At 44.1% G+C, this 15,421-nt stretch overlaps 1 protein-coding gene across 5 annotated transcripts in view; it reads left to right on the top strand.

Annotated features, from left to right (window-relative positions):
• The window catches only part of FBXO10 (F-box protein 10), a 43,813-nt gene that overhangs the window by 6,115 nt on the left and 22,277 nt on the right, over nt 1–15,421 (top strand). For all 5 annotated transcript variants that reach the window (XM_064490320.1, XM_064490319.1, XM_031450047.2 and 2 more), the window contains exon 2: nt 12,808–13,406. In XM_064490320.1, the coding sequence (XP_064346390.1) occupies nt 12,808–13,406 (599 nt within the window). The remainder of the gene's footprint in view (nt 1–12,807; nt 13,407–15,421) is intronic.

Genomic DNA, 15,421 nt, shown 5'->3' with positions numbered 1-15,421 from the left:
AGAGAAATGTGTTAAAATACACAATTATGATTATGAATTTGTCTCTTTCACCTTTTAATTTTTTGCTTTATGTCTTTGAGCCCAATTATCAAGTTCATATAAATATGAGGCTCTTATATCTTCCTGATGTATTAATCTTTTATCATTATGAAGTTGCCCTTTTTATTTCTAGTAAAAGAACTCTTTTTTTAAGCTTGAACTGTATTTCAATATAGCTACACCATCTTGTTTGGTTAATCTATGCAAAGTATATCTTTTTGCTTCCTTTTAGTTTCGTCTTTTCTGTATCTATGTGTTTTAGATATGTATCTTATACATAGCATGCAGTTGGGGGTTGCTTTTTTATAGCCTTTGTCTCTTCCCTGGAACATTTAGTCCATATTCATTTAATGTAACCATGAATATATTTAGGTTTAAGTCTGTCTTCATATTTTTTGCTTTCAGTGTGTTTGTCCTGCTAGTACTGCATTTCATTTTAGCTCTTTCGTCCCTTTTGGGGGTATTAGTTTTAATCATTTACTTTTTTTCCCTTCTACTAGTTTGGACATTATGCACTTGCTCTTCTTTAATGGTTACCCTTGAAATTTTAATTTAGCCAAAGTTGATAAATTATGGAGGTGATAATATCCCTACTCTTCTTTTGGATAGTACAGGGGCTTTGGACCACTTGAACTCTCTTTTCCCTTTGCCACTTAGGGGTAGACCTTTAATACAGTGTATCAGCTTTGATTAGAGTCATTGAAGAATCCACAGATGGAACAAATGAGATGAGGGAGGGAAAAAGTGAGAGGGCAAAGAATGTACTTGAGAAAACTATGTGTGTCTTTATCAAGACTCTTCTGGTTGCATGTGATCAGCTTAGGCACTCTTAACTTTAAAAGGAAACCTGTTGGCTTATAAGACTGCATAGCTGGATCCAGGGGCTCAGAAAATATTTTTAGGGCATGATCTCTCTGCCTCTCTCAATCACAACCTTGCTTGTCCTAATTTGGCTTAATTCCACAGATGGACTCTTCTGAGTTGTCCCCATCACTGGCAAGGGGGATAGGATATTCTGATCATCTACTTTGGATTAAGTATCCATCCTCTGTGGTGGAGGGCTGAGGCACTCTGAATGACAGCCCCACCAGGACTAAATGAAGTGGAAGTGGGGTTCCTCTAGGGAATCAAAAGAGGAAAGGTGTGCCAAGCAGAAAAAAGTTACAGCCACCACAGTCCACTCCACTGAGTAATGACTGGAAGAGAGATGCAAAGAAAGAAGAGGGTTAGAGGGTTTGGAATTGGAATTAACTCAGTTAATCTGTACAAGAAAGAAAGGGGAGGACATCACCTTGGGCCTTGGGGCTGCCATCGATCCAGACCTTTCTAGTCTCTGGGAAACCCAGCCCTACTATGGTCCTATTCTTGCATTTCCATAAAATCCCACACCCTTATAGTCCACATATACCCTTATGAAAAGCTCTCCCTTATTTGCATTTGCAGTCAAAAGACTCACTAAAACACACATTTGGAACTTGGCGGGCAGTGCCTACATAGGTGGATTTCTGTTGCTGCCAGTGATCTTCCAATCATACTGTTCTGAAAAGAAAACACACTGTCATCAGATGCTCAGCAGCTATAAACTTTGTTGGCTCGGTTCCAGTAAAGAATCCGCTGTACCCACTGCTTGCCCTGGTGTGACTATCTGCTTTGTAGGCCAGGAAGCAGGGCAGTAAGCGCCACTCCGTCTTTGGTCTCCTTGTTCTTTATCTCACGACAGAAAGCCCTAACTTAATTTATTGGCTACAACTAAATTTTTTTCCTAAGATGTTGGAGGGTTGTTTCCAAGGCAATACAGAAAAAGAAAGAGAATGGAATATAGGGAAAGGCAGGAGTCATAGGAGAGAGGGAATTCATCACCATTTATTGTGTGTTTACTACGTGTCAGGCACAATGTTAAGTGGTTTCCATTCATTCTCTCATTTTATCCTCACAACTGCTCCCTCAGGTATTATTATCCCCACTTTTATAGATGAGGAAGCTGAGACCCAGGATGGGCCAACTCCATTGAATGTGTAATCTCGGGTGTAAAGGAACAGTCACTTGGTGTGGAATTGTCTCAAGCTGAGAGTGATTAAAGAGAAATGCCTGGGAAGCTGAATGTGCCCGAGTAGGAGGCAAGAGGAGGTGAGAAAGAGACGCCATCAGTTTTCTAGTTTCCTGCACAGACCAAGCCGCCTGGGTGGAGGCCAGAGGGTGGCGGCCAAGATGTCTGGGTTGGCTGGGGGCCCACTTGAAGTCTGTGTTGTTTCTCATCACTGCTGCACTGCTCCCTGCTGGCCAGAGGTCTGCTGCCGGGTAGACGAGCCTTAATTTTTGCGTATTCAGGCTTGAGGTCCCTAAATCTCCGGACCAGGCTTCCTAATGGAGTGCTGCTATGTCACATCCAACTCAGACATGGTGTGACACTCTAAGGCATAATAATTGCAGAAGTAAATTCATTCTTATTTCATGACCTGTGAGTTTGTGTGTAACAGTGAGGTTAGAAGGTCCATCATGTCACAAGTTAGGAACCCCAGAACCCCAGGAAGTAAACTAAGGAGGCAGGCTGTTGTAGTGGAAAGAGCAGGGGCTTTGGACTCAGTCCAGCCTGGGAACGGCAGCTGTACTGCTTACTAACAAAGTAAAAAACGGAGCAATTGTTTATTCCTGGAATTGGGCGTAAGAAGACTGCTACCTCTAGGGTTGTTGTGATTGCTTATTGAGATATGTTAAAAAGCACCTGATGTTTAGAAAGCCCTCAACACATTTTCCCCTGTCCCCTTCAAGGTCACCCAGTGAATCAGAATCAGGACTGTAACCCAAGTTTGGGGTTTCCTGACCCAGCGCGCTCTCCTCAGTGAGAATGAATGAGCAGTGCATTGAAGGAGGAAGAAAGGGCCCTTATAGCTCCCAGCCACACTCAGAAAGCACTATATGTCCATCAGAACACAGAGTTCCAGTCTGTGTCATCAAATTTCAAAGCTGAAAATAAGAAACAGTTGGTTATTGCTCAGCATGAAGAGAACTGAGGTTTGAAGAAATGATAAAAAGCCCTGATGAGGTTTTTGCCATCTTTAGTTTTAAGTTTTGTTTCATCTTCCAGTAGTGTGTATGTGTGTAGGTGCAGGTATGTGTGCAGGGCTTTTTCGTGGTTCACCATGTTTTACTCTCTGTGTACTTTCAAACTAAAATCCACAAAACTTTAGGAAATGTACTTTGATTTGAAGAAAACTCTAAAATCATTAACCCATTACAGTTCCTCAGCTAATACAATTTGTAGTTATTTGCACTGCTGTTTAGTATGCCTCATAATGTGGGAGGAAAATACCCTTTTTTTCCCTTTGTCAATACTAAATAGAATTCTGAGCTGTCCTACCTCTTTTTCCCCTTTTTAATTAAAAGCAAAGTTCCCTCCTCTTTAATACTGTTACGGTCTCCCTTAAGTGGGAAGGAAGTACGTTTTCTTCATTATACAAACATGGGACAAGAACGCAGAGTTGTTAAGTCCCCACCCTCAAGATTACCCAGTGAGGGGGAGTCAGGGCCCCAGCTAGAAGCCTGCTGGGTCCCTTTTGTGTGACTCATCTCAGTTTGGGGTAGGGCCTTTGGTGCTGGGACTCTGCAGCACTGCCCCCCAAGTTAACAAAAACTCTGCATGAACTGATCCAGCTGGTGTTTCTTTTTGACCCCTTCAGATTCCTGGAGCTTTGGCCACACTGAGCTTCTTACTGTGTCCTCAGTCGGCCAGAGGTTTCCTACCACAGGACATGGCTGACACTCCTTTCTCTGCCCACAGTCCCCCTTCCCTCATTCTCTGGATGCCCGACTCCTACCCATATCTCAGAGTCCAGCTCAGATGTCTGCTCTTCCATGAAGCTTGACTAAATAGTTAAAAACCCAGTCTTTGGGGTCAGACCTGGCTTCAGAAGGGGCTCTGCTGCTCTCTAGCAGGGTGAGATTTGGGGTTAGTCATGGCCAGATGGCACCTAAGTTCTCCCAGGCTTAGTTTCTTCATCTGTAAAATGAAGACATTAATGCTTTAAATCAGTGCTTCTTAAACATACAGCGTACATGAGTTCCCTGGTGAAATGTTAAAATGCCAGTTCTGATCTAGCAGGTACAGAGTGATGGCATGAGTTGGCATTTCTAACCAGTTCTAGGTCCTGAAACAACATTCTGAGTTATAAGGCTTTGAGGAAATGTAGAGATTAAAAGGAAATAATGCATGAAAAGTGCTTAATAATGTGCCCTTCAGACAGTCATGCTAAGTAAATAGTAGCACCTGCTATTTTGTTGTCTTCCCTTGTGATTGGCTGATTCCTCTAGCGGGGGCCCATGTTTTTATTCTTTATACAAGGGCTTTCCCTCTTTTATGGCACTGAGCACTTTTTCCCTTTTACTGTGTGTGTGTGTGTGTGTGTGTGTGTGTGTGTGTGTGTGTGTGTGTGTGTGTGTGTGTGTTTGGGGGGAGTTGTATTTTGTTGTGTTTTTTGTTTTGTTTTGTTTTTTGGTGGAGAGATCTTTGTCTCCTACCAGACTTGAGGATGGGGTCTTTATCTTATTCCTGACTCCATTGCAGTTCTTATCACACAGTCTTATACCTAGCAAGTGTTGACTGAATACTTGGGTTGTATTTACTCCTTCATTTTTTTTTTTAATTCCACGAGGACCTATGTCACAGTAGGGATCCTATAGCTAATGGTGTGAATAGTCTCAGCTATTCTTTTTTTTTTCGCCACCTTAACAGAGGCACTGGGGATTGAACCTGGGACCTCTTGCAAGCCAAGCATTCACTCTGCCACTGAGCTATACCCCTACCCCTCAGCTATTCTGATATACCAGATAATGATAATGGTGATCATTCATTCATACATTCAGTGTTTTCTGAGCACCTCCTGTGGACTAGGCATAGTTCTAGCAAAATATAAAGCAGTTATACAAAGTTTCTGCCTTTAAGGAGCTTACATTTTCCTCAGGGGAGACAGGTAATGAATGAAAGTATTATATAAAATGATAAGCGCTTTGCAGAGAATGCTAGTTGGTCGCAGTGAGTTTCTTCACAGCAGGTGTCCAGACGCTGTGTCCCCTGGCCACCCTGTATCTGCCTGTGCTGTCTCACTTCTCACATGGACAGTCCCTGTGCTGTAACTCGGGACTTCCCCATGTCCCCCTCACCCACCCCATGTATCCACTCACACAAAGCAGTAGCTGCATAGATGTCACTGGAGATTTTATTCCTGACCCCAACTTGCCCACCCATCACGATGTCCGGCAAACTAAATGGGCTGTAGCAGCCACCCTCCCAGAAGCGGTGGCTGTCCAGACAGCAGAACAAAGCACAGCAAAGCTTTGGTTCCGGAGCCTTATGTTGACCAAAGTTCTATACAATTTTCTCAGGGTATTTACTCCCAATCTCTCCGTTACCAAGTCCTTTTCCATGTCATGCCCTTTAGGTGTTAGGCAGACAAGGACTTGGTCATCAGACTTCTCTCTCTTCACTCTCTAGTGATCGTATGCCATTCCTGGCTTTAAATGTCATTCAGGTCTCTGTTCAAATGTCGCTTCGCTAGAGACCTTCCCTGACAACCCTATCTAAAATAGCACACCTGTGCATGCACACACACAGAGCCCTTAGACTGCTTTATTTCTCTTCATAGCATTTATGTTGTTTTTTTTTAAATGTTTGGTCTGTCCCTGAAGGTAGGGACTTTGTCTTGTTTACTGCTTGTCAGTACTTGGAACAGTGCCTAGCGTAGTAGTAGACAATCAACGAATATTTGTTGAATAAATGATTTTTTTTCCCCCTTTGGAATTATCTCAAAATCCTCATGAGGTGTGGCAAGATAGCCATCATTAGCCTGTTTACAGATGAGGAAGGTTAAAGGATTTACCTCAAGTCATGGGGCTGGGAAGCAGTAGAGTCTGCTTGTTGAGAGTCAAGTTTCATGGGACTCACCTCCCAAGAGGGTGGCCTCTGCCTTGCCCACTGAGGCTGGGGACACCAGTGGCCCAGAGCATGTGGATCCCTCCAGTGTGCAGTTAGATGGAGGCCACACAGAAACCCTGAGTTCTCACACTCTTGGGAACACATTAAAAAAAGGAACAGCTTGAGGCCTATGTCAGGACCTGCTCCCTCCCATCCAAACAAGTTCCCACTGTTGTTTCTCCAGTTCTTTACAAGCACAGGCCCTGGGGGACATTTGTTACTTTGAATTATAGCTCAGAGGCCATAATGGCAAAAAGAAAAGGCAGAACTTGAATACATTTTTAAAAACTTAAGTATAGTTGATTGCAATATTGTGTTAGTTTCAGATGTACAGCAAAGTGATTCAGTTATATATATATATTTTTCAGATTATTTTCCAGTATGTGTTATTGCAAGGTATTGAATATAGTTCTCTGTGCTCTACAATAAATCCCTGTTGCTTATCTACTTTTTGTATAGTAGTTTGTATCTGTATCTTTGGTGACCATAAGTTTGTTTTCTATGTCTGTGAGTCTGTTTCTGTTTTGTGTGTATATTCATTTGTATTATGTTTTAGATTCCTAAGTATTTTACTTTTTTTTGGATGTGATTTTAAAAGGGATTTTTTCTTTACTTCCCTTTTCTGATATTTCATTGTTAGTGTAAAAAAATGCAACTGATTTTTGTATGTTAATGCAGAACATATCCTGCTACCTTGCCAAATTCTTTTATCAGCTCTAGTAGTTTTTGAAGTGGCACAATTTTGGAAATTGAGGACAGATTAGTGGTTGTCAGGGATTAAGGACGGGAAGAGGAGTCAGGAGGGTGGTAGGTGTGATTATAAAAAGGTAATATGAAGGACCCTGTGGTGTTGGATCTGTTAGTGTCTTGACTGTGGGTAGTGGGTACATAAACCTACACAGGTGATAAAATGGTACAGAATGTAATACAGACACACAAAAACGAGTACCAGTAAAATGGGAAATCTGAATAAGGTGGTAGATCGTATCAGTGTCACTGTGGTATTATAATATAGTTTTGCAAAGTGTTACCACTGGGGGAAATTGGGCAAAGCATACGAGAGATCTCTGTATTATTTCTTACAACTTCATAGAGACCTACAGTTATCTACAATTATCTTGATAAAAATTTCAGTTAAAAAAAACAGATTTTTAGAGAAATGTCTGGGCAAGAGATGTAAAAAATGAGCCAGGCACATCTTGACATACCGTAGAGCAGGGAAACTATCAAAGACCACTTGTGCCAAAAGGACTGAGGAACTAAATTGAGGCCGAAGATGGCTCAAAATGAACTTCAGTAAGAATAGCAAATTCAAAGACTTGAAATCTGGAGAATATGTTTAAATCCATCTCTTCATAATTATAGTTTAAACACACACACACACACACACACACACACAACCCAAATTGGTTACCTTCAAAGAGTAACAGGGGAATTCAAATTCATCATCTTGAAACCTGGGGAATGAAAGAGTCAAGCTGGCCATTCCTAAGTGGACTGTCTCTCTGGGCAACCAAATGGTAAATGCAGAGATGACTTTCCTAATGAAGTTATTTCAGCAAATAAATCAAAACCAAAGAATCCAGTTGGAGTATCCCGTTTTGTTACCCCAGGAAATGAATGGATCTAAGCCTTGGGCATCTGCGGGCACTAACATCAAAAAAGTGACAGCCAGCCTTGTGGACATGTCCCGATGGAAAGACACATGACCGTTTGCAGCCTTGCTAAAGGAATGTGACTGAGTCTGGTCAGGCCTCCGGCTCCAGCTGCCAATACACAGGGAATACAGCTGGCAGGGCAACAAGTTGAACTCTCACAAAAATGTATACAGAGAAGTCCAGACTGAGAAATTTTGGTCAAATGGTTCAAGTTCTTCAACAGATACATTGTAAAGAAAAGAAAGGGTTGGAAGGGGAACCTATAGATAGAATGGGAATGAAACACATATCAAGCTGAAAACCTAAGGACGAAACTAAATTGTAGTATCTAAGAGTGTGTACTTAGGTGCTAAACACAAAGAGACTCAAGGAAGGGACCACTGCACAGTCAGAAGGGAAACGTTTACCTTGGGGAGGGGGGATTGGGATGGGGCACATGGAGAGGCTTCTGGAGTGTCTGGCAAAATTCCATTTTTTGATCTAGGAGGTGGTTAACAGGATGTTTGCCTTAGAAAATGATTCTCTAACTACACATGTGCTTTGTGTCCTCTGTTTAGTTTTACATTTTTAAAAGGCTGTGATAGGGCTGTTCTCAGGTTGCTGTGGGAAGCCAGAGGATGCACTTAATCTCTAAGGAGAACAGATGAGGAAAGGCCCTCTGTAGGTGTTATCAGGAGAGTGAGGGGAGGGGAAGAGGAGTGTCAGGGATGAGGCTCGAGAAATAGACAAGCTTGTGACCTGCCTCCTGGACTAGGCTTTATCCTAGAAGCCATAGGGAGCCACTGAAGAATTTTACACCAAGTGGCATGACCAGATTCATATTATAGCAAGATTCTCCTGGCAACTGAATGTCATATGATTGGATGGAAGTGGGACCAGTTCCAGGGAGACCAGTTAAGAATCTACTGTAATAATCCAAACTAAAGATGGTGAAGCCAGAAATAACACAGTGATAGAGGAAATGACTAATTTGAGAATTCTTAAGGAGGCTGAACCCCAGAGCTTGAGAGACTGCCTGGGGGAGAGGGTGAAGGAAGGAGAGAGAAAAGAAATCAAGGAGGTTTACTAAATTGGAGATGAAGTTTACATACAATAAAATGCACAGAATGGAAGCTATTTTAGATGTGTGCACCCGTGTAACTAACATACCAGTGAAGATATAAAACATATCCTTCACTCCCAAAGTTTCCTCTTGACCCCTGCTAGTCAGTCCTACCCATTGGCAAGCACTGTTCTGATTTTTATCACCATAGGTTATTTTGTCTGTTTCTGAACTTCACCTAAATGGAATCATAGCACTGTTCTGATTTTTATCACCATAGGTTATTTTTTCTGTTTCTGAACTTCACCTAAATGGAATCATACAGTATGTAGTCTTTTGTGACTAGTTTCTTTTGCCTAACATACTCTTTTTGCAGTTCATCCATGTTGTTGTGTGTATCAGTACTTCATCCCTTTTTACTGCTGAATAGTATTCCATTGTATGAATTTACCACTATTTGTTGATCCACTCTTCTGTTGATGGACATTTGGGTTGTTTTCTGTTTGTTTGTTTGTTTTACTATTAGTAAAGCTGCTGTAAACATTCTTACACAAGTCCTTTTGTAGATGCACATTTTCACCTATCTTGGGTAAATATCTAGGAGTGGGAGTCGTGGGTCACAGGATAGGTGTATGTGTAACTGCAAAGGAAACTGCCAATTTCCTAAAGTGATTGTAGCATTTCATATTTCTGCCAGCAGTGTGAGAGTTGTAGTTGCATCACATGTTTGCTGCTTTGATGCTTTCAGTGTTCTTAATTTTAGCCATTTTAGTGTGTGTGAAACACACACATACAGCTCATTATGGTTTTAGTACAAATTGAGTAATAATGAGTACTAATGATGTTGTGTGTCTTCATGAATTTATTGGCCATTCATTTTTCCTTTGTGAAGTTTCTGTTCAAATCTTTGTGCCTAATTTTTATTGGATTTTGTTACTACCGAGTTGTAGGATTTCTTCGTATATACTAGGTTCAAGCCCTTTGTCCTATGTATGTTTTATTGCAAATATTTTTTCCCATTCTATCACTTGTCTTTTCCTTTTCCTAATGGTCTTTTGATGAACAAAGAATTTTAATTTTGATAGACTAAGGTTTTTTTTAATGGTTAATATCTTTTGTGTCTCAGAAATCTTTGCCTCCCCCAAGGTTGCAAATATATTTTCCTCTAGGAACTTTATAGATTTAGTTTTTATGTTTAGGTCTGTAATCAACCTTGAGCTAATTTTTGGTGTATGGTGTGAGGTAAGAGTTAAAAAGTTTATTTTTCCTTTGGGTATCAAGTTTTTCCAGCATGATTTGATGAAAAGCCTTTTCTTTATCCGCTGAATTGCATTGACGTTTTTGTCAAAAAATCAGTTGACCAGTTTACATACAGATCTATGTCTAGACTCTGGTTTTCTTATGCCAACACTGCATTGTCTTGTAGCTGACATGTTGAGGGAGTCTAGATCATGTTGTCTTTTTTTTTTTTTTTTTTTTTTTTGAGTGTTAAATTTTATTGTAGCAAGCAGTTAAGTTACTGGCAGAACCCTTTGATCCTGTCAGGCTTGCTTTTATTCTTCCAGTTTGGTTTTATTCCCATGGCATATGCTTTCTGAATCTCTGTGTGAACACGCCATATTCTGGGCTGGAATTGCACTGTCTGCCAGCTCTGTGTGAAGTCTGGCATCACCACTTACTCCACAGCAGAAAAAAAAATCTGCTAGGTCTGGTGAAGTACTGCCCTGGGTGTGAGTGTTGTCCAGCTCCCAGCCAGGAAACTGCCCACCCAGCCTACCCCGCCAGCTCTGTGCCACTCGCTGTTTCTAGCACCCTGCCTCGCGGATTCCAGCCGCTTCAGCTCAGAACTCAAATCTGCCTGCTCGGTAGACTACACTCTGCTTGGGCTCCATCGCACTGCCCCACAGTAAGAAGGTGCCCCAGGATGACAGCTGGAGTGGTCTTGCGCTGTCCCCATTTCCCTGCTCTCTGACCACAGTCCTGCCTGGCTTGCTGTTCAGTGGCTGAAAGCATGCGCCCTGTCGCCTCGGGTATTTTGTCCAGCTTTACGGTTGATTATAACAGGAAGGAGAATCCAGGTCCAGGATTCTGTCACGGCCTGAAGTGGAAGTTGGGACTCCGGTTTGGATATGATGCTGAGTATTTAGTAGCTGTGGAACATCCAAGTAGAAATGCCGGGCCAGCAGTTGAGTGTTCATGTATGGAGCTTGAAAGAGACAGTTGGGGCTGGAGACTTGGATTTTGTAGTCCTGAATTTATACTGGTAGTTGAAGCCGAGGGAATGAATAGGATCACTTAGCTACAGGGTGGTCAGAGAAGGGCTAGAAGAATGTTCTTCTCCTTAAAAGCCTGAAGAGGTGTAGCTAAAGAAGTTGGGGGAGGAACGGGAGACACAGGTGTCACAGAAACCACCGTGAGTAAAGTGGCGTTCATCTGCGGGGGTCAGAGCCCAGCCTTTCCTCTGTACGTAATGCTCACCGGTCCAGAGCCAGCTTTTCTCCAGTGCTGCTGAGGACTTCTTACAGTCTCACTGGGTGATCATGATACAAAAACCTACGTACCCAAGCTCTGATACTTATCTGTAGAGTTGAAGCCACACCTGTCTGGAGGAGGCTTAGAATTTCTCAGACATAATCACACATCTGTGCTTCTAGCCTTCTCGGGGCTTAGACAGCTAACAAATGTGATCATCATTTTCATAGAACTGAGAGGGAAACCCGGGCCTGGAGAGGCAGACAACTTGATTATTAGAGTCAGTGGTGAAGTCTGCCCTGTTTCTAGTTTTAGTTTCTAGTTGCCTGGAGACTTTGTGGGGTTCAGACTTGGAAGTTGCTAGGTCATCTAACTCTGTCCCCTGGTTTTTCAAGTGGGAAAACAGACACTGATAAATGAGAGAGCTTTAAATTAGACATGAATAACAGAAATGCAACGAAGCCAGCTTAAGTAGCTGATGGGATTCAAACGGCAAGGATGAAGCTGAGCTCAGGAGAGACTGGAGCCATGACCTAGTGTGCGGCAGGGACACTGGATGCCCCTTGTTTCTGCCCTTCTCTCTGCTTTTTTCTGTCTCTGATTCATTCTCTCAGAGCACACCAGCTTCTTCTGCTTCCAGCCTCCCCCACCCCCAGAAAAAATGGTCACTAACAACTGTTCCTAAGTTTATAGCTTAGGAAACAAGCCATTCGTTCCCTTCTATTCAGGAAAGAGTCAACCTGATTGTAGAATCACAACTCATATTCCCCTGGAGAGCCTGGTGGCCCAGTGGAGCCATCTGGAGTCCAGGCATTTGCGGCCAGGAGCCTGGGTGGTGCTGTTGTACACACATGGCTGTGGGAAGCCCTACCTCTGTAACCAACTGGCGTAAACTGATGGTGAGGGGAAGGTATTTTCCAGAAAAAAGCAAGGGGGCAGATGGCTGAGCAGCCAGCCCTGTAGATGTTTGGGACACTAGGGTTACAGCAATAACCAGTGGCAGAGCCAGGACCAAAACCCGCAGCTCTGATCCAGCAGCAGCCTTTCCTGAGGCTGCCTCACATGAGGGAGGATTTGATCTGTAATGAGGAGACATAGAGCTCTAGGACCATAACAGCCAAAGGCAGGTGCCCTCTGTATTCAGACTCTTAGTTACAAGTCACACAAACCCAAATCAAACCAGCTTCAGCAGAAGGGGAATATGTTAGAAAGCCCTTGAGGTGCCTCACAGACTTGAAGGAAGATTCCAGGGCATCTTCAAGAATCTGGAATCAGTACCACCAGGACACAGACACGTGTGCTCACTGTTTTTCTCTTTTTCGGTTTTCATCTTCCATCTCTCCTCACTTCTCTTTGGCTTTGGTGACACAAGATTTTCTCCACAAGCTGGGGAACGTGGCTGCCAGCAGTTCCAGGGTCATAGCCTTATAGTGTCTTTAAGAGAAAAGAGAGTCTTCCCTGCTGACTCCAGGTAGAAAGCGCCCAGGGAAGGATGCTGACTGAGTGAATGGAGTCCTGTGATTGGGTGGGCCTAGGTGCTTGTTCACCCCTGGGCTCAGAAGGCAGGGGGTATTTTAAGAAGGGGCTGGTAAGCAGGGTAGACAAAAACCTCTTTTGTTTTGTATCAGTCTCTCAGGTGACCATGGAGGCCGGCGGCCTCCCTCTGGAGCTGTGGCGCATGATCTTGGGCTACCTGCACCTTCCCGACCTGGGCCGCTGCAGCCTGGTGTGCAGGGCCTGGCATGACCTGATCCTCAGTCTCGACAGAACTCGCTGGCGGCAGCTGTGTCTAGGCTGCATCGAGTGCCGCCACCCCAACTGGCCCAACCAGCCTGATGTGGAGCCCGAGTCTTGGAGGGAGGCCTTCAAGCAGCATTACCTTGCCTCCAAGACGTGGACGAAGAATGCCGCGATCTTGGAGACCTCTGTCTGCTTTTCACTGTTTCGCCGGAGGAGGACGCGCCGTACCCTGAGTGTCGGGCCAGGCCATGAGTTTCACAGCCTAGGCAGTGCCCTGGCCATGGCCAGCCTATTTGACCGCATCCTGCTGTTCCCAGGTATGCATGAGGAGCAAGGTGAAGTCATCCTGAAGGTGCCCGTGGAGATCGTAGGCCACGGAAAGTTGGGCGAGGTGGCCCTGCTAGCCAGCATTGACCAGCAGTGCTCCACCATGCATCTGTGCAACCTCGTCTTCATGCCGGCCTGGTTCTCACCCTTCATGTTTAAGGTGGGTGTGCACATCAGATGGATGGCCTCTCCCTTCCTGACCCTGGGCCTTGGCCTCTTGTCAGTGGGTCTGTAACCTCTTTTTTTGTTGGAATTGAGAGTTGAGTCATTATTCCAATAATATACTCCTCTGAGTTCTGTACAAGTTGACAGAGAGGCCCAGGGATCAGTAAAGATCAACATTCTGCTGTATTCCTGGCAAAGCTATATTTTAAAACATGAGCCTTGGACTGGAGGCCCAAATTGCTTTGTACTTCTTCCCTTCCAAACTGGACCAACTGGAGCCACAGGTAGAGCAGCCAGGTGGGAAAGCCAGGTTCTGGGAGCAGGCCACGTGGTGATAGGCAGAGAACTGGTTGGCTGTACCTGGCAGCATTCCCAGAGAGGGCCGAAGAGGGGAGGTTCTGCAGGCCAGTGACCTTCAGCGCGTTAGCCCCATCCTGTGGAGGGTCAGTGAAGGTCTAGCTTTTGCCAAAGATGACTGGAGAGAGGGTCAGGAAATATCAGGACAACACATTCCTTCTAGGAACACAGAGCAGTTATGTTCAAGGACAAGCATGTGTTGGGGTGTTGGTAGCTCCTGGCAGAACAGTCTACAGCTTTTACATTGCCTAGAAACTGATTGCAGTACATGGATTTTGTACCTAGTCAACGAAAATTAGATTGCCACTAGTCTACCAATAACAACGAAATTGTCTCAGGTTTGTAATGATCATTATTCCACCAATCATTTATGATGCACTCGCTGTGTGCCAGGTACGTATTTTACAGCCATTACTAAGATGGGTAGTGTCATGTGGCTTTAGAGGTGAGCAAACTGAGCCTAAACAAGGGTCTCAGACTTCGTAGGGGAAAAGCTGGGACAGTTATGGTAGACAGAGTAGATGCATCCCCATTTTACAGATGAGGGACACTGAGGCTCAAAGATGCTAAGTAACTTTCTCAAGTAGATGATTAGTGAGGTTAGAACTCAAATCCAGGCCTTTGATTCTAAGCATTTCTGAAATTACATTGTGCTGTATTGCCTGGGAACTTAAAAGGCTGCTTGCTATTTAGGCCTGGAATGTTTCAGAAGGACCGATGAGGTCCTCCTGTGCTTATCTGCAGACCTAGAAGAAGAGTTGGTTTCCAGACCCTTCATGTTTCAGAGGTATTCATTCTTAGAGTCATTTGTTCATTTCAGCCTCTGCTTTCCCCTCAGAAATGCAGCCGTAGATCCTTGAGGGATGAGCTCTAGCTGTAGACTTCTTTATAGCCTAGCCCACCATCTGGCTTAGTGCTTGGTGTATAATAATGCTCAGTCCATGATTGTCTCTTAAATAAAAACAGGACAAGGGGCTAGGATGACCTTGTCTGAAAAATGCAAAGGCCAGAGTGAATTCACAGCCATTTTCTCTAACTTCCAAGGAAAACCTTAGGAATGGCTCTGCATCTCTAGAGAGCTGGTATTTGCATGCAGAGATGACCAGGCAAGAGAAAATAGACTTAAACTGCAGCAAGAGAAAATTAGGTTAGTCATAGGGAAGAACTAGGGAAGCTAAGGGGAGTTAAGGTCTGGGACAGGCTCTCAAGGGAGGTCACTGCTGGAGAAAGTGAAAATTGTCCAACGGGTGGGTATGTCTGGATTGCTAAATGAGATCATGAGACACTCCCTCATTTTATGGTTCAATACATCTCATGGAACTTGGTGTGAAATCCAGAAACAGCTCTTCTTAAGGAATACAGAATGGCTGGGCTTCTCTGTCAGGCCCGGAGAGCTGAGGGGCTCGGGGGAGCTGTGTGGTGGGGCTGCACGCCTCCCCCACCCCAGGGGACTCTCTGCTCCTCCTGTTCCTGACCGAAGATGGTTAACAGCTAACTTTCATCGGGTGCCAACTTTGTGTCTGGCTCTGTGCCTTGTGCTTTGTTAGCTAGTGAGCCCCATATTGCTGACTGAGAAACTGAGGCTTGGAGAAGTGATGGATTTGTCCAAAGTAATGCACTTGGAAGAGGCCGAGCTGGGGGCTGTGCCCTCAG

Source organism: Camelus dromedarius, chromosome 10 (genome assembly GCF_036321535.1).
Source record: "Camelus dromedarius isolate mCamDro1 chromosome 10, mCamDro1.pat, whole genome shotgun sequence".
Lineage (NCBI taxonomy): Eukaryota > Metazoa > Chordata > Mammalia > Artiodactyla > Camelidae > Camelus > Camelus dromedarius.
Note: the sequence above shows the minus strand (reverse complement) of the source record. Positions and strands in the feature narration are given on the sequence as shown.